General features: G+C 36.7%; 2 protein-coding genes, 1 non-coding gene and 1 pseudogene across 3 annotated transcripts; 2 read left to right on the top strand and 2 right to left on the bottom strand.

The window, feature by feature from the left end:
* The first annotated feature begins 592 nt into the window (after positions 1-592).
* Positions 593-4,364, top strand: LOC145593797 (uncharacterized). Its single transcript, XM_081650167.1, has 2 exons — positions 593-762; positions 978-4,364. The coding sequence occupies exon 2, from the start codon at positions 1,035-1,037 to the stop codon at positions 4,233-4,235; it is 3,201 nt and encodes a 1,066-aa protein (XP_081506293.1). The 5' UTR covers positions 593-762; positions 978-1,034; the 3' UTR covers positions 4,236-4,364.
* A 963-nt stretch (positions 4,365-5,327) lies between these two features.
* On the bottom strand, positions 5,328-7,750 carry LOC145593788 (pentatricopeptide repeat-containing protein At5g46580, chloroplastic pseudogene; annotated as a pseudogene).
* Positions 7,751-13,311: 5,561 nt separating this feature from the next.
* On the bottom strand, positions 13,312-13,440 carry LOC145608805 (U6atac minor spliceosomal RNA). Its single transcript, XR_014105899.1, has one exon. It is a non-coding gene; the product is annotated as a U6atac minor spliceosomal RNA (small nuclear RNA).
* Positions 13,441-13,460: 20 nt separating this feature from the next.
* LOC145580391 (uncharacterized) lies at positions 13,461-16,701 on the top strand. Its single transcript, XM_081637747.1, has 2 exons — positions 13,461-13,959; positions 15,890-16,701. The coding sequence occupies exons 1-2, from the start codon at positions 13,667-13,669 to the stop codon at positions 16,611-16,613; spliced, it is 1,017 nt and encodes a 338-aa protein (XP_081493873.1). The 5' UTR covers positions 13,461-13,666; the 3' UTR covers positions 16,614-16,701.
* The last annotated feature ends 1,771 nt before the right edge of the window (positions 16,702-18,472 follow it).

Genomic DNA, 18,472 nt, shown 5'->3' with positions numbered 1-18,472 from the left:
CTGAACTAAACTGAACTGAAATGAATATTTTATAAGAGAAGGAAATTAGGAACTGAACTGAACTGAACTAAATTTCAACGTAAAAGAACAGACCCTTACACAAATTTATCACTTTAGCCCTACGACTTAAATATTTGACATATTATATGTAAAAAGTGTTAAAAAAAAAAAAAGTATAATAAAAAAAAAAAAAGTGAGGTGGGTGAAGTGAGTCCCAATCTCAAGTCTTAAGTTGAGTCTTAGAATTTCAAGACTCAACTTGAGACTTGCTTGAGATTTTTGAAGAAAAATGGGAAAAGTCTTAAGCACATTTCTTAAGATTCAAATTGATGTCGTCACCCCAAGTTTTAAGATTTGGGACTAAACTTGCTCTTAAGCTCCGTAATTACTCCGTACTATGTATTGAATATGCCAAAATAAAACCCAAAAAACAAATCATACAATTAACTCCCAAGTATATCAAGTACCCCAAAGGATATAATGATAATTCTACAAATACCCCTTGATATCCACCAAGTTTAGCAATTGACAAAACCTAAATTGGTAATTTGAAAATGCGCAAATAAATGCTTGCTTCTTTTGAGGAGGAAAGAAAAAACAAGGGTTTATATTTTACAGTAGACCATTTTTCTGGATGAGCAATTTACCAAAAGACTGAATATTTATCGGGCTTTGTAATAACGCTAAAAAACCATTGTTAGATAGATAGTTTAGAGAGAGAAAAATCCCCCTTTTTTCTGTGTCTTTGCTCTCTTTCAACAGGTACGCCACTCTTCTTCTTAACCCCCCTTTATTTTTGCATATAAAAATCAATCAAGATTATATTTTATTTGTTTGTTGGTCTGTATATTTTAATTTCTTGTTTTTGGGCTTAATTTTATGATTATGGGGTTTTCTTGCTTTTTTAATTTATTGGGTATTTTTGATGATTTTGGGAATTGGTTTTTGTTGTTGTTGTTGTATGATTATTATGGTAGGTTTCTATGCAGCTGTGATTTGTTGAGGGTAACATTTTAGGCTTAAAGTTTCCTAAAATGGAAAGTGATGGAAAGATGGTAAAAACAAGTAAAACCCTAGTTCAGTTTGATCAGTCAACAACAATTATAAGCACTTCCTCAGTTGTTGAAAAGGAATCTTGTGGTTTGGATTTGACTAGTTCTTCTTTAATGGGTGCTCGTGTAACAAAAAGTCAAGCCAATGGTTCTGGGGTTTTTGGGGAAGAAAGTGTCCATGATAATAATTCGATTGATGGAGGTGCCGCTGTTGGCGGTGCCGGTGCCGGTGTTGGGGATGATGTGAGTGTTGCCAATGAATCGTTGACGACGGATGTTTCTAGGGTCGGGATGATTGTGGATGGGGAGAATGGTGCTGATGGCTGTGTGATAGATAAGGGGATTACAGAATGCAAAATTGATGAAAAGGTGGATGGGAGTGTGATAGGGGATGTTGCGTCCGGTGTTTCGAAGGAAGTGTGTGGGAAGGGTTTTGGGGCGAAGTTTCAGTATGGGAGAAGCAGTTCTGAGAGGAAACCTTTAGGTGATGTATCGAGTAGCATTGCGCAGAGGACGAGGAACAGGGCTGTGACTGGTAAAAAGGAGGACATTGGTGTTGTGGATGATGGGCAAAAGGGGAGCGGGGTTGGTGATGAGGATGATGAAGAAAATGTTTTTCGTGTGGGGGATTTTGTTTGGGGAAAGGTTAAGAGTCATCCTTGGTGGCCTGGGAGGATTTATGATCCTTCTAATGCATCTGAGTTTGCGTTGAAATACAAGCACGAGGGGCGGATTCTGGTTGCGTATTTTGGGGATAGGACTTTTGCTTGGTGTGATCCTTCTCAGTTGAAATCGTTTGAGGAGAATTTTGAAGAGATGTCAAAGCAAAGCAGCTTGAAGACCTTTGTTACTGCTGTGGAGGAAGCTCAGAATGAATTTGGTAGACTTGTAAAGCTGCAGATGACTTGTTCCTGTGCAAGAGAAAGCCAAAGTTCTCTGCCGTTTGTAGTGAATGCAGGTGTCAAAGAAGGGGTTCATGTTCCTGAGAACGGAATTGCCAAGTTTTCGGTTGCTCAGCTTGATATGCCAGCAATGCTTGCTGATATCAGACGTATGGCCATATTTGATTTGCTAGAAGCACTTGAGATAACAGTGTTAAAGAGTCGATTATCGGCTTATTATGTTGCTAAGTTCGGCTACTCGCTACCGATATATTGTGATCCCATGGGAATTGAAGACCCTGTGAATGAGCAGGGTGTACCTAGGGAAACTTCATTTCGAGGTCCAGATGATGGGGACTGGTTTATAGGCTCTGAAGATCAGACGCTGGGACAAAATGACGTGCAGACGCCACCACATAGAAGAAGGAAGACGAAGAGCATTGCTGACCTGTTGGGAATGGACACAAAAGATGAGTTGGAGAGTAACATGGATGGAATAGAAGAAAATTCACAGATAGAAAAGTCGGTAGTGAAATCTGGGAAGAGGAAGAGGAAGGTTGCTGGTGAGGATCAGCCATTTATGCCTGTGGCAAATGGAGATGATGGTTTTTCTAAAGATGAGGAGCATTTAGGAAAGCAGGTTTCAATATCTAGTAGGAAAAAAAGGAAGACTGTTGATGAAACCCAAAATCATGTGATAGATGATTCGATGATTACTCGATCAAGCTCAAGGAAAAAGAAAGAGGATTCTGTAAAATCCCGATCAAGCTCAAGGAAAGCGACAGAGGACTCTGTAAAATCCGGATCAAGCTCAAGGAAAACGAAAGAGGACTTTGTAAATGCCCGTTCAAGCTCAAAGAAAACGAAAGAGGATTCTGTAATATCTCAATCAAGCTCAAGGAAAACAAAAGAGGATTCTGTAAAATCCCGATCAAGCTCAAGGAAAACGAAAGAGGACTCTGTAAAATCAACTACCTCTGACAAGAAAGCTTCAGGTGATAGTGGTGGTAAGGTAAAAAACAAGCAGAAAATGAACATTGTGCCTCAGGTGAGCATTAATGGTGGATCTACGGCTGAGGAGGGTTATGAGAGGATCTCTCCAAGAGAAAGGAAATTGAGCAAGTACTTGTCTCCTCCCTACACAAATTTGCTGCAGAGGCAAAGAAGTTCATTATCACAAACAAGTTCAGAAGCAAGAGGTCTTGAGCTCTCTGATGTTGCTAATATGGGCGAAAGGATGGCCAAGACAGCTAGCAAGTTAGTGGGCTCTACTCCGTTAGTGAAATGCAGCGCTGAAACACTTCAGAAGCCTTCTAAGGTATCGGCTTCCAAGCAAGAGAAAATTGATCATCCAGATCAGAACAGAAGCAAGCCAGATCTGAGTTCTGAGGAAAATGGTCCTGAGAAAAGTATTGATTCTTTGGACTGTGTCCTTCGTGAAATTCACTCAGCTGCTCTTGATCCACTATGTACAAGAAGGGACCAAAACTTTGATTCAATCAAGGGATTTGTATCTTCATATAGGAGCTCAAATTACAGAAATGGACCAAATTATAAAATCTATAAGAAAGGATTGGCTGATGATCAACGGAGAAAGAGAAAGAGAAATTCGGCTGGTACCATGCACGGGTCAGACTCAGAGCATAAGGTTCTGAATGATATTGATCAGCAGACCCCCAGGCGGAAACCTTCTAAACGGAGTGCAACAAATAAAGAGCATAACTCGGAGTCAAAGCCTGATCATGAAGTATCGTGTGAGCCTTCTTCATCAGCAGCTACCCTTGTGATTACATTTCCGGCAGATTTCTCCTTGCCAACAAAGGAAGATATCATAGGAATGTGCTGCAAGTTTGGTGACTTGGACGATTCAAAAACTGAGGTGATCTCGGAGTTATCCACAGCTAAGATAGTTTTTGTACAGAGTTCGTATGCTGAAGCTGCTATGGACAGTATGCAGAAGAGTCTTCCTTTTGGAACTGCGGAAGTGGGCTATAAAATTCAATATCTTGCAGCTGTGTCTTCTAAGGATAAGCAAGTGAATGTGCAGATCAAGAAGAAAATGAAATCTACTGAGTCACCAGTAGCCAAATCACCTGACAAACAGCCTTCCGTGTCACCGAACTCACCCACACCGGAAGGTGAACCTTTGGCGGTTATCTTTATAAAGCAGAAGCTCGAGGCAATGACATCAATGTTGGGACAGACTGATGGTAAGATGTCAGATGAGATAAAATCTAATCTGGAAAATGAGGTGAAGGAGCTTTTAAAGAAGGTGAAGAAGATGACTGCTACTTCGTCCTAGTTTAATACAGTACAAGTAATACTTAGTAGTCTTTTATGATATATTTATGATATAGAGAGCTTTTAGACTGTTTGTAAAGATTGCTATCTGTTTACTTTCTTCTCTGCATATAGTAGACCTTTTTCTTCTTTTTTTTTGGAGTAACAAACTCAAATGCTGTGGCTAAATGGGTGTTCTTGTCAATGTTGCGGGACTTGAGATGTGAGAAATTACCTCTATTATCCGGTTATTCATTTTCACATGCTTCGTTTATATGGTTTTCAATTTTCGTGCATTTTTTTTTAAGCAGCTAATTTCATTAGCATGAATATTTCTACTGTGGGATGTATAATTTTAATTCAGTAATAGGTAACTTTCTGACTAGCTCTTGCTCATCAATCTTTGATTTGCAGTAATTATTTGCAGTCAAATGTGTGTGTGTGTGTGTGTGTTTTTTTTTTAGTACACAAAAATAAAATTACTTGACAAAAGGCAATAGTTAGCAGTAGCAAGCTTATAGTACAGACTAACAGTCATGTATCTACAAGCAGAGTAGCAGGTTGAAATTGCAGAACTTTACAAATTACATACTTCCTCCGTCCCTAAATTACATTCCTCTTTCTCTCTATTATGTGAGGAATAAATGCTAGAAAGAGGAATGTAATTTAGGGACGGGGGGAGTAATTTTTTGTTGTATCACAGTTGGATGGTATAATTCCTTGGTTCTAAAACAATAGTATCAGATTTTCATACTAATGAGCTGAGATGAGAGTATGAGACCCACATATTGAAAAATCCAGCAACTAATTGTCAGTTGCTCATACTCTTCCAATTTCAGTTGAACAAAAGAAGTAAGGTTCTTTTTACCCCCCCTCGAATTAATGTCTATCTATGCCAACGTTCATTCACTTGTGGTTTGCTATACTATGCATAATCTGAGATGCATTTATGATGATGGAAGCAATAGAGATAAAGAGTTTTACTAAGACAAAACAGAAGGCGGCCCTTAAAATTGAACTCTTCATGACATTCCTGGCAGAGTGGCAGTCAAAGATCATGAAGTCCATTGTGTGACGTGTGAATTGTATTTTGGAGATTGACAACAATGAAAAGTGAGATACATAATGCTCTTCCTAAGGCTTTAAAAGACAATAAAAATTCTGGCAGCCTACAGAAGGGCCAGTATATTACAAAACGTAAGGTAATATTAACAGCTTCTAGCTCTTAATTTAGGCTGTTAAAGCAGGAGAGGGGACCCTAGATTGTGCCCATGATACTATATCATCTCGAGTTGCAACAAAACAACCCACTCTATCATCACTAAGCCTAAATGGTGCGGCTAATTCTTCTATATGGGAAGCAAATGAGCTGGCTAGACCTTGAGAAAATTTGTGAGTTCCTGCACCAGTATAGGCAGAAAATAACTCTGGCAGTGCCTCTTCACGCTCTACAATATTCGATAAACTTGTCATCCACTCTTCTAGAGCAGTGTGAGCTGCACCTACAGATAGTGACCGCACATTCAAACTCCACTCACCTGCGGTTTTCTTGTGTAAACCTGGGTACAATCCAAAAATAGTTCCTAGATACAAAAGCTCATGAGCTCTCTCTTGCAAATTTCTTTTCCTGCAGATGTCAATCAAGCAATTACAGAAGGGTCTTCTAGATTCAAGTTGTGCATCAGTAAGTATAGCCTTGAACTCTTCCTTCAACGTCTCAAATTTAGTTCCCTCTTCAGTTAGCAAACTGATGAAGGCAACCAATTTCGGGTTAGCTCTTCCCAAACAACCAAGAACCAAGTCAGCATCTTCAGTGTTGTCACAGAATGACATAACGGAAAGTAGGCAACCACAGAGTCTATCATCTGGCCTGATACCTCTCTTAATTGAGACCTCAAACACTCTAACCAAGTCATCAATTCTCTGACTCTTTCCTAAGCACTGAATCAGACAAGTCAATCCCATGACATTAAGATCAACTCCTCTTTTCGACATTTCCTCAAACAACTCCATTGCCCTATCTACCTTCCTACCACTACCATACACATTAAGCATTGCTGTGTAGCTAAAGCTATCCGGTCTACAATGCTGGGACTGTTTCATATCTTCGAAGAGCCTCTCAGCCTCCTCTTCCAATCCAAGGTCTGCACACATACTCAGCAATGTGTTATACAGAATGAAGTCCATAGGCCATCCATTAGACCTCATTCGCTCCCACAACTCCAAAGCATCCTTGCTCCACCTTGCCTTACCATAGACTTTGACAAGTGCTGTTAGGGTTTTTTCATTCGGAGTAACCCCCGATTCAACCATTTCCTCAAATAAACTCCGAGCCAAGCCAGGCTTTCCAGCCTTACCCATTGCCTCTAACAAAGTATTGTAAACTATCAAATTAGGCTGTACCTCAAGAGACTTCATCTCTTGCAATACAAACCTGATACCATCATAGTCCCCTGCCTCACCAAACATCTTACAAAGCACAGAAAAAGCTATATGATCGGGCTTCCACCCGCTCGCCCTCCCTCTTTCATACAAACTCATAACCTCCTCAACCTTCCCTATCTTGGCATACACATCAAGAACAGCTGAATAAGTAACCTCATCAGGCATCACACCAGTTTTATACATCCTCTCAAACCACTCCACAGCTTTATCAAACAGATTACACCTCTTAGCACAGGTAATAATAGTCGAATATGTAATGTTATCGAGCTCGATACCATTATCAATCATCTCATTAGCAAGACCTTCTATAAGCTCAAACTGCCTACCAAACCTCAAAGACTTCATAGTAACATTGTAATAAATAGTTTCCATAGGAAACAAATTCTGGGTTTTCACCCAATTGAAGAAAAGCAAAGCTTTTTCCCATGGTTTCAGAGAATTAAGCATCAAAAGAGCGTTTTCTTTAGTAACTGGATGTGGGATTTCTTCCAGAATTGAAAAGAAAGCTTCATCAGAAGTATAATCAGAATCATTAAGCTTCTTTGCAAAAAGCTTAAGGTCTCTAATTTGGGGATTAAACGAATAAGGAGAGCGTTTTTGGCGTTGCAGAGAAATAACTGAAGGCTTAGGTTTAGTGGGATTGACCCAAGTAGATTTGGGCGGTTTAATGAGAAGTTGAGCTTGTTCTTTAGCGTTTTCTGATAAAATTGTTTTAGAAAGAGGCTTAAGTTGGTCAGAAAGTGAAGAATTTTTCTGGGGTTCTTCCAAATTTGGAGGGGATTTAGAGGAATTGCAGAAAATGGTGGATTTTCTAATTGGGTATCTGGAAATTTTGGGGAAGAAATTGGGGTGTTTGGGTTCAGAAATATTTGAAATGTTCATATTATAATGAAGATCCATAGACATGGTGAGAGGAGCAGCCATTAAAATTAACAAAGAGAAAAAGAGAGAAAAAAGGGTTTATAAATGTAATACCTTATCTATTGAAGGAAGCTTGATAAACCCTTCATTTTTGAGCCTTAAACCTTTGTTCTTTGTATTCCGAGTGCAGATAAGGAGTGAGAATGTAAGAGATAGACAGTAGTATTATCGGCTGTATAACTGTAAAGGGGCTGAATTTTGTAATAAAGCCGAAACGTTCAAAATTTCTCAAAAAACGTGAATATTAGTTTTTAATTTTGGAATATTTTTTACTTTTTTTCACCCGGAATTGAAAATTGCTGAAATATTTACCATGGTCTCTAATACCCTCCGGGAGTGTAATTGGTTGGGTGGAACCATCCAATTTGCTTTAAAACGACCAATTTACCGGTTTACAACTTGCGCCGATTTCATTAACTCAAAGCCTACCACAAACATATATGACAACATATAATGATCATATATGGTTCCAAACAGCATTATATGAACCCGAGATGTATCCCCTAAAATTTAAAGGCTTTTCGACATCGGGCTCCGAAACCTCCGAAATTTCTCAAAAAGCGTGGATATTAGTCTTTAATTTTAGAATTTTTTCAACTTTTTTTCATCTGAAAATAAAAATTGCCGAAATGTTTACCATGGTCCCTAATATCCTCCGGGAGTCCAATTAGGTGGGTGGAATCATCCAATTTGCCTTTAAATGGCGAATTTACCGGTTTAAAACTTGCAACAATTTCATTAACTCAAGCCTACCATGAACATTTATGGCAACATATAATGATCATTTATGGTTTAAAACAGTATTATATTACTTTGAGATGTACCCCGTAAAATCTCAAAGATTTTCGACACCGGACCCCGAAACCTCAAAAATTTCTCAAAAAGCGTGGATATTAGCCTTCAATTTTGGAAATTTTGACTTTTTTTTCGCCCGAAAATAAAAATTGCAGAAATTTTTACCATGGTCCGTAATACCCTCCGGTAGCCTAATTGGGTGGGTGGAACCATCCAATTTGCCTTTAAACAACCAATTTACCGGTTTACAACTTGCACCGATTTTATTAACTCAATCCTACCATGAATATTTATGACAAAAAATAATCATCATATATGGTTCCAAACTACATTATATGACCTCAAGATGTATTCCCTAAAATCTCATGTCTTTTCGACACCGGGTCCCGAAACCTCCAAAATTTCTCAAAAACGTGAATATTAGCCTTCAATTTTGGAATTTTTTGACTTTTTTCGCCCGGAAATAAAAATTGCCGAAATGTTTACCATAGTCATTAATATCCTCTGGGAGTCCAATTGGTTGGGTGGAACCATCCAATTTGCCTTTAAACGACCAATTTATCGGTTTACAACTTGCACTGATTTCATTAACTCAAGCCTACCATGAACATTTATCACAATATATAATGGTCATTTATGGTTTCAAACGACATTATATGACCCCGAGATGTATTCCCTAAAATCTCATTTCTTTTCGTCACCGGGACCCGAAACCTTCGAAATTTCTCAAAAAGCGTGTATGTTAGCCTTCAATTTTGGAATTTTTTGACTTTTTTCGCCCGGAAATAAAAATTGCCGAAATGTTTGCCATGGTCCGTATTTCCCTCCGAGAGTACAATTGAGTGGGTGGAACAATCCAATTTTCCTTTAAACGACCAATACCGGTTTACAACTTGCACCGATTTCATTAACTCATGCCTACCACAATCATTTATGTCAAAAATAATGATCACAAGACTCCAAAATTTCTCAAAAAGGTGGATATTAGTATTCATTTTTTGAATTTTTTGATTTTTTTTCGCCTGGAAGTTAAACTTGCCGAAATGTTTATCATGGTCACTAATACTCTCCGGGAGTCCAATTTGGTGGATTGGAACCATCCAATTTGCCTTTAAATAGTCAATTTACCGGTTTACTACTTGCACCGATTTCATTAACTCAAGCCTACCACGAACATTTATGACAACATATAATGATTATACTACCTCCATTTCTTTTTAATTGACATGTATTCCTTTTTAGAAAGTTTTTTTTAGTTGACACGTTTCCTTTTGGGGTAAATTTTTTATCTTGCATTTACAAGCTATCCCACTTGCTTTTTCATTCTCTCTCACTCTTTCTCCTCTCCTTAATATATGTGCCTAAATCAAACACGTTAACTAAATAGAAACGGAGAAAGTATATGATTCCAAACGGCATTATATGACCCCAAGATGCATCCCTAAATTTTTAAGTCTTTTCGACAACGGGCCTAGAAATCTCCAAAATTTCACAAAAAGCATGGATCTTAGCCTTCAATTTTGGAATTTTTTTAAATTTTTTTCGCCCGTAAATAAAAATTGCCGAAATGTTTACTATGGTCTCTAATACCCTCCGAAGTCCAATTGGGTGGGTGGAACCATCAAATTTGTCTTTAAAAGGCCAATTTACTAGTTTACAACTTGCACTGATTTTATTAATTCAAGCCTACCACGAACATTTATGACAACATATAATGATCATATATGTTTCTAAACGGCATTATATGACCCCGAGATGTATCCCATAAAATCTCATTGCTTTTCGATAGCAGGCCTCGAAACATTCAAAATGTCTAAAAAACGTGGATATTAGCCTTTAGTTTTGGAAATTTTTGACTTTTTTAGCCCGAAAATAAAAATTTCGAAATATTTACCATGGTCCCTTATATCCTCCGGGAGTTCAATTGGGTGGGTGGAACCATCCAATTCGTCTTTAAACGGTTAATTTACCAGTTTACAACTTGCACCGATTTCATTAACTCTAGCCTGCCAGGAACATTTATGACAACATATAATGATCATATATGGTTCCAAACGACATTATATGATCCCGAGATGTGTCTCCTAAAAACTCAAGGCTTTTTGACATTGGGCCCTAAAACCTGCAAAATTTCTCAAAAAACGTGGATATTAACCTTCAATTTTTGAATTTTGTAGACTTATTTTGGCATGGAAATAAAATTGGTGAAATGTTTACCATGGTCCCATATACCTTCTGGTAGTCCAATTGGGTGGATTGAACTATCCAATTTGCCTTTAAACGGCCAATTTACAGGTTTACAACTTGCACTGATTTCATTAACTCAAGTCTACCATGAACATTTATGACAACATATACTGATTATAAATGGTTCCAAAAGGCATTATATGACCGTGAGATGTATCCCCTAGAATTTTAAGACTTTTCGACACAGGGTCCCGAAACCTCCAAAATTTCGCAAAATGCGTGGATATTAGACTTTAATTTTGGAATTTTTTGACATTTTTTCACCCGAAAATTAAAATTTCCGAAATTTTTACCATGGTCCCTAATACTTCCCGGAAATCCAATTAGGTGGGTGGAACCATCCAATTTGCCTTTAAACGGTCAATATACCGATTTACAACTTGCACTAATTTCATTAACTTAAGCCTACCACGAACATTTATGACAACATATAATGATCATATATGGTTCCAAAGGTATTATATGACCCCGAGATTTATCCCCTAGAATTTCAAGACTTTTCGACACCGGGTCTTTAAACCTCCAAAATTTCGTAAAATGCGTGGATATTAGACTTCAATTTTGGAATTTTTTGACTTTTTCCGCCCGATAATAAAAATTGTCGTAATGTTTACAATGGTCCCTAATACTTTCCGGGAGTCCACCTGGCTAAGTGCAACCATCCAATTTGTCATTAAACAGACGAGTTATCGGTTTACAACTTGCACTGATTTTATTAATTCAAGCCTACAATGAACATTTATGACAACAAATAATGATCATTTATGGTTCTAAACAAAATTATATGACCCAAAATATATCCCCTAAAATTTCAAAAGTTTCAGACACCGAGCCCTGAAACCTCCAAAATTTCTTAAAAAACGTGGATATTAGACTTCAATTTTATAATTTTTTTTAACTTTTTTTCGTCCGGAAATAAAACTGCCGAAATTTCTGATAGTTATAATCAATTTATTGATTTATTTGCTGTTTTTTATCCCTAAATATCTTTAATTACGTAATGAAAAAATTATAAAAAATACATAATAATAAAATACACATTATTACGATTGTAACTAGACCTCACTCGACATATTTCTTCTTTATAGAATATTGTACATAAGAGGTCAAAGTTTGTCAAATTAGACAATCAGATCACATCAGATTAATTCATACCATATTAGATCTGATTAGACCATATTAACAAAAACAAGGTGAACTAAACAAGTCTTAATTCACAAATTACATATGAGTGATTATAGCTAAGTCATTAGAGTTGTCTCCATATATAGTTGTGAAATATGAAGAATCAACTTTATAAACTTATACACAAGTAGAGTTTAACAATTTAATTTAATTTTATTTTATTTTATTTTATTTTTATTTTATTTTATTTTTTTTCAACGGGAGAGTTTAATAATTGAAATTTACATAGTACTCGTACGTTGTAAGTGTAAAGGTAAAATATAAAAGATATAAAAGAAAAGGGTTTGAGGTGGTTCCCTAAATGGTTGGAACAATCCATTTTTCCTCTAAACTATCAATTTAACTAATTATGACCATGTCTCCCATCATTAACCCATTGCCACTAAAAACCTTTATGTGTTCAAGTTAGTAGGCGTATATGATTCCAAACAACCTTTTATAACTTTGAGTTGCATTCTTAGCCATCAATTTAGTTTTTAACACTAGGTTCTAAAATATGCAAAAATGATCTAAATCTATAATATTATTAAAACTCATGGGGACAACATGCTAATGACATGTGTCACCCATATGCCACATGTGCACTACATGCCTACATGTTACCCTATGTATCACCCCTCTTCTCTCACCATATTGAATTGTATTGATGTTTAGTTTTTATAACCAAAACTTTTCATTGATCTAACTTTAATGTTATATAATACGGAGTAGTGTTTAATTTTATTGAATTTAAAACTCTTATATGTATAATCTCTTATTATATTTTCATTTAAAAAAAGGTTATTGTTCAACATTAATTCTTCTATATTAATTTGATCAAACCTTTGAATTTATAATGATCCGGGGCATCGCACGGGTCAATAACTAGTTTATGTATAATACCCTTGATTTTTTGAGAATATCTTAATTTTTTTTACCCTAAAATGAAAAAGGTCAAGGTGTTTTCCACAAATCCTGAATAGTTTCCGGGGAGTTGGAAGGTTGAAACCATCCATTCCCCCCTTCCTAATTGTCAATTTAGTCAATTATTGCACACGTCTCGTTGTTGACTTAAGGTCACCACAAACATTTATGTATCTGTTTAATGAACGTATATGGTTGTGAATAATCTATTATAATCCTAGAATTATGCATTCCTCACCATCATTTGAGTTTTCAACACCGCCTTGAAAACTACAAAATTGGTTCATTTTTATGAATTATAGCCTTCAACTTTAGCCTTCGAACAACATTTGTGCTCCAACAAGCTATTGCATTGAGGTACTTCTCATGATTCTCAAAAGTTTCCGGGACGTTATATCTTCGAGCTCATTTCTTGTGTTCGTGCATTTATTAGTTAAAACTGAGTTTCAGTTACCCAATTGTTAATACTATCTCCAATTCTTATTACTAACAAAAATAGAATATGGTTTTGTTTGCGTGATTGTAAAATTGCTTTGCAAGTTGTAGTTTTGGATCAATTTATTTGTGTTATAATTAAGGTCATAGGACTTCAAAAAAGGTCCAAAAAAATTGGGTTATAAGATCCACCGAAGTGGGTAGCCTTAACCGGATGTGTATGTTACAGGAAAGCCCGAAGGCCATTCCCGTCCCTGTCAGGGGAGATGCCAACCATCTCTCCTTTCTACGAACACAATTTAAATTACTCCTATCTCTTCTATATAAACTAATATTCTACCTTCTAATCTTTCGATGTGGTACAAACATTTGTTTTCTTAAAACAAACTTAAAAAACTAACCCACCTCTCTTCTTTCTACGAGATCCATCCTCTTATACTCGCGCACACAATTGGCCCACCAAGTGTTCGACGAAATTCCCCCACCAAAAAAACCAGGGGAAAACCCTTTCAAGAACCAGAGATGGGTAAACGAGGTAAAGGGAGAGAAAATGGCGCTTCTTCTTCATCTGGGTTTCACACATCTCTCACTCTTCGAGAAGAAGCTAGTGGAAAGAAACAATCCCACAATTCTAAAGCAGTTCTTAAACATAAACATTTACAGAGTTTGGCTCAATGGGCCGCTGGGTTAGGGCAAGGGAAAGGTAAAGATGAACCTTCAGTTGGTTATTTGGGTGCCCTTTTTGGTCGTCGTTTTGCTGAGTTTGGGGAGTCCTTAGGAATTGCCCCTGACCCTTCTCTCTTCTCTTGCCAAAGGTGATTTCTTTTTATTTGATTCTGTTTATTTGCTTTGTTAATTTTATGGTTGTTGTGATCTGTGTAGTGTTTTGTATTGCAATTTACAATATCGTTGCGGCTGGTTTGGTAGTCGGTAATTGATGATTGTAATGGTAATTGTATTGGAATTTTTTTGTAGTTTTGCTTGATTTTTTTGCTTCAAGCAATTAATACTGGTTAACATTTTGGGTTACAAGAAGAGTTTAGTGTGTGGGAAGAACAATAAACATGTTTGGAATCCTTAGACTCCCATTAATTTAATTAGGATGTGTTATCTGCTTTGTATTTGTTTTTATTCAGATTGTGTCTACAATTCAAGAACTTTGTAGCTAGGATGTTAAATGCTAGAGTAGGTCATAGAACGCGCGCTTGAAGGTAGTGGCTATCTGTTGGCTAGGGAGCTTCTGTAAGTTATAAAGATTGTGTTTCAGTTGCTATTGTCAAGGAAATAGAAGGTAGGCTTGTTGTAAAGGTGAGGGGAAGGGATAAGTAATTTCCCATTTGGATGCAAAACATGAGGGAAGTAAATGTTTGAAAGGGAAGGGAATGAGTTCCTGATGTGATCGGAAATTCGGAATGGTTAGATTCTCAAAGCACCTATGCTTTTCTGCTGGTGGGGAAACTCAGGTTAAGGAAAGAGTTGTGAAGCCAATGACTGTCGTCTTAAATGCCTGATAGCAATAACTATTTCATTGCCTTGTTCATATACCATATTAATGGAAAAGAAGATGGTGATGGGGCTGTTGTGGTTTATAGCCAATTTTGGAAGGATTCAGTTAGGAGGGAAATTGGGACCTCTAATTCCCTTACTTTCCCAAAGCTAACCTCATAATCATCCAAAGAATGGAATATAAGTACCAAACACCATACTTGTCATTTCTTCTATATACTCTCATATATACATAGTGCATGGTTTGCTCTATTTAATTTTCACCTTGTTAAAGAGTTTGCTCATATTATTTTGAAGCAAAACCAAGTAAAAATGACTAATAGTCTATTCATATATTTTCAAGTGGTTTTGTTCGAAGAGATATGATCAGCAGATGGTGAAGCCGTAGGTTTAGCTGTTTGATTGGCTATCTTGGTTCTTGGAGCATGTTTGATGTATAGGTATTAGAAGCAAGATCTAGAAGACTAGAAGTGTTGCTGTTTTTAGATGGCTCATATAATAGTTGCTTCTATTACCCAATGACCTAAAATGTAATGCATCAGATACAGGGGAAGGGAACTTTAGGTAATGAACTAATGATGAACAAATTAGTTATTATTAGGCTGGGGAGGAAGGCATGTAGGGGGTTATATGTATATAAGATCAGTTTGAGTGAAGACATAAAGAAAAATTGTGATGAAGTGTTGATCACTTTTGTTGCGTTGTTAGTTGAGTGTACATCCACTTCAAAGCCTGGGATTGTTGACTCATAGTATGCTCAATCTGATGATTTGATTGCATCGACAATTTGTCTGGTGGATTACAAACTAAGTCAATCTTCATTTTTGAATCAGTAGCTACAGATCTTCTGGGAAAGCATGGTAGGTAAAAGCTTGAAAATGTTTTAGTTCATGGCTGTTACAATACTTGTAACTATTATAGATACTGTAGGATATTTTGCATCAATCTTCTTGGTAAAAACATTGATCATCTGAGGGGGTCTGTTTCAGCTTCTATCCTAACATGTTAGTTCTAGCAATTGCCTATCCGTTGGGTTTCTTTGCAAAGGAAGTTGACCTAGGGCCTGGAGTTAGTAGTTGGTAGTTTAGTACCATTGCACTGTCCTTTTGTAAGCTTGTGGTGTTTTAGTATAATTCTGTTCACAACTTGGCATTGTTTACTGGTGTAATTGGGTATACTATCCTCTGTTGTGAGGTAGTTTGTTATTTTGTTTAATGAATTCTATTGCTATTTTTGCAGATGTGAGATGATTCTCCAACCTGGCTCCAACTGCACGATTCGAATTGAAAAAAATCGAGCCAAGAGACAGAGGAGAAGCAAAACTAAGACACCCACACAAAATAACGTTGTTTACACATGCCACTTCTGCTTGCACCGGAATCTAAAGCGAGGAACCCCAAAAGGACATATGAAAGATCTAACCCCTTCAAAGCCCATATCTTCAAAGCCTAAATCTGTAATCTCTGCAAAGAAAAGTAAAACTAATATTAGCAATGTCAAAATTGGCAAGGAAGAGATTAGCAAGGTCATAACTGCCAAGGCAAACGAGGAGAATTTAAACAAGGTCATAACTGCCAAGGCAAACGAGGAGAATTTAAACAAGGACATAACTGACAAGGGGGACAAGGAGAATTTTAGCAAGGTCATAACTGACGAAGCAACTGAGGCACCTGCACCAGCAATAAGCAATGTTTGTTCTTCTCTTACAGATGCTCCAACTAGTTCATTGGCCGAGAGTGGTGCAAAATTATTGGATAGTAAGAGGAGGAAAAGGAAAAAACCAGGGCTGAAGAGATCAACAGAGGAGACTATGGTTAGTTCAGCCCCAGCAGAGATAGAAAAAGGTAGCGGCGCTTTGAAGAAAAGGAAGAAGTCCTGGACTACTCTGAAAGATATTGCAGAGAGTGAGAAGCATGACAGAAATCAGAGGTTTACTAATTTTTCAATTCCCTTCAACTTGTAATTGTGATTAAGAATCACTGAAGTAACAATGAGCTCCTATAAGTTTCAAGAGAAAGGATATATAATTTTGATGCTGCTTTGAGCGATTAGATTAGCTGACAAACTCGATTATGAGATCTTCAGCAGAAATTATCTTGTCCGCTTGAATCTCTTAATTATACAGCGTGCCTTATACCAATTAGAAGTAATATTGTTGTAGATTCATCTTGATTTGTAGTTTCAAAACACTCATTAGTTTTCATAGTTTGATTATATGCATTGCAAATTGTTGCTTATAAATGTAAGTAGAAAATCGTAACAAGCCAAATGGGATAAACATTATAAAATGGAAGGACTCAAGGGTAAGTTACGAAATTATTTTAAACAAGATATGTCTTACTTTTCAATTAGCAAATTATTAGACTTACAGAGTATCTATATTATCTTGCATGAAAAGAGAATTGTTGGTACAATGTAAAACTTGTATATGTATCTCTACTATGCACAGGTTATCCAAAAAATTCTTAAAATAATTGTTAAATTGTTTCCATTTTTCGTGAGTGATTTCCCAAAATAATGTAATAATATAAACTAATTCCTTATATACATTCGTTTAAAAACTAATTCCCAAATTTTTTTTTCATTTTTTTTTGGGTGGGGGAGGGTTTGGGGCTTGGGGTTTTAAATGAAGCATTAATGGTTTTAGAAAAGGTAGTCCAAAATTCTTGCACTATTAAGAAAAATTAGGAAAAGTTGGTTTGAATTATCTTAACTTAATTTAGGCCATTTGCTTTTAATATTCGATTTATTTTTTAAACTTCGAGGGATATTCACTTTCTTTGGTCCCAAATAACCAATAACTTGTTTAATGGTTTTTTTTAAAAAAAACTTTTTTTTTTTTTAACTTGTTGACCACAACCACCGACGTCATTAAGAACACCCACTAGGGGGGGGGGGGGGGGAGGAGGGGGTTGTTTTTGATGGTTGGGTCCAATAGTTTTCGAGGGCGATCGCGGTGGAATGAGAGGTGGTCGACTATGAAAGGAGGATGGTCCTCGTGTTTAAGTGGAGGGTAAGGTGTTCAACGATTGGCCGGAGGGGTTGTATTTTTGTTAAAGTTCAGAATATTAAAAATGCAATCTTTTATTGATTACTCATACTAATTATTGTATATGTTAGTTTTCTTATACTTATATATGAATAACAATTACACTTTCAAAAATTCAAATATAATTTGATTAATAATGATTATATGTTAATTATTCACCAAAAAAAAAAAAAAAAAATCCAATACAAACTTTTATTGATTACTGATCAATAGTATACATCTCTAATGCAATCTTGATATGTTTAGGGATATTGCATTAGTGGCTTGTGCTTTAGTATATGTACAACATTTACTTCTTACATGGGCAAGTTTTGTTATAAAAAATTCTAAAAGTCCCCCATCAAAATAATAGAATCCTTCTTTCTTACAACTTCCTATTAATCCACTCTTTTCTTATCAACATTGAATCACAGCAGCAAATTCAAACAGGAAGAGAAGGCATAGTGATGGAACTAAGGGAAGAGATTTCATGGAATTCAAGAAGCTCGCCGAAGAAATCGCAGGGCCAAAAGAGGAAGGAAACACAGAAAGACGTGGTGATTGGCAGTAAGGAGGCAAGGTCCAAGAAAACTCAACACAAAAACAAGGAACACATACCGGTCAGGCCCATTGTGCTGGGACTTGAAGCGAAAAAGGAATAGGAACAACAGCAGGGCCGAAAAGTGAAGGTTAACAAAAGCAATAGCTCCAGAAAAGGCCGGGTTCAAGCTAGTGCAGGAAAAAGCACCAGAAAAGGTCAAGTGCAGGCTAGTGCAGGAAAAATCCCCAGAAAA

Source organism: Chenopodium album, chromosome 2, assembly GCF_948465745.1.
Source record: "Chenopodium album chromosome 2, dcCheAlbu1.1, whole genome shotgun sequence".
Lineage (NCBI taxonomy): Eukaryota > Viridiplantae > Streptophyta > Magnoliopsida > Caryophyllales > Amaranthaceae > Chenopodium > Chenopodium album.
The sequence above is the reverse complement of the archived record's forward strand: the minus strand, read 5'-3'. Positions and strand labels throughout refer to the sequence as shown.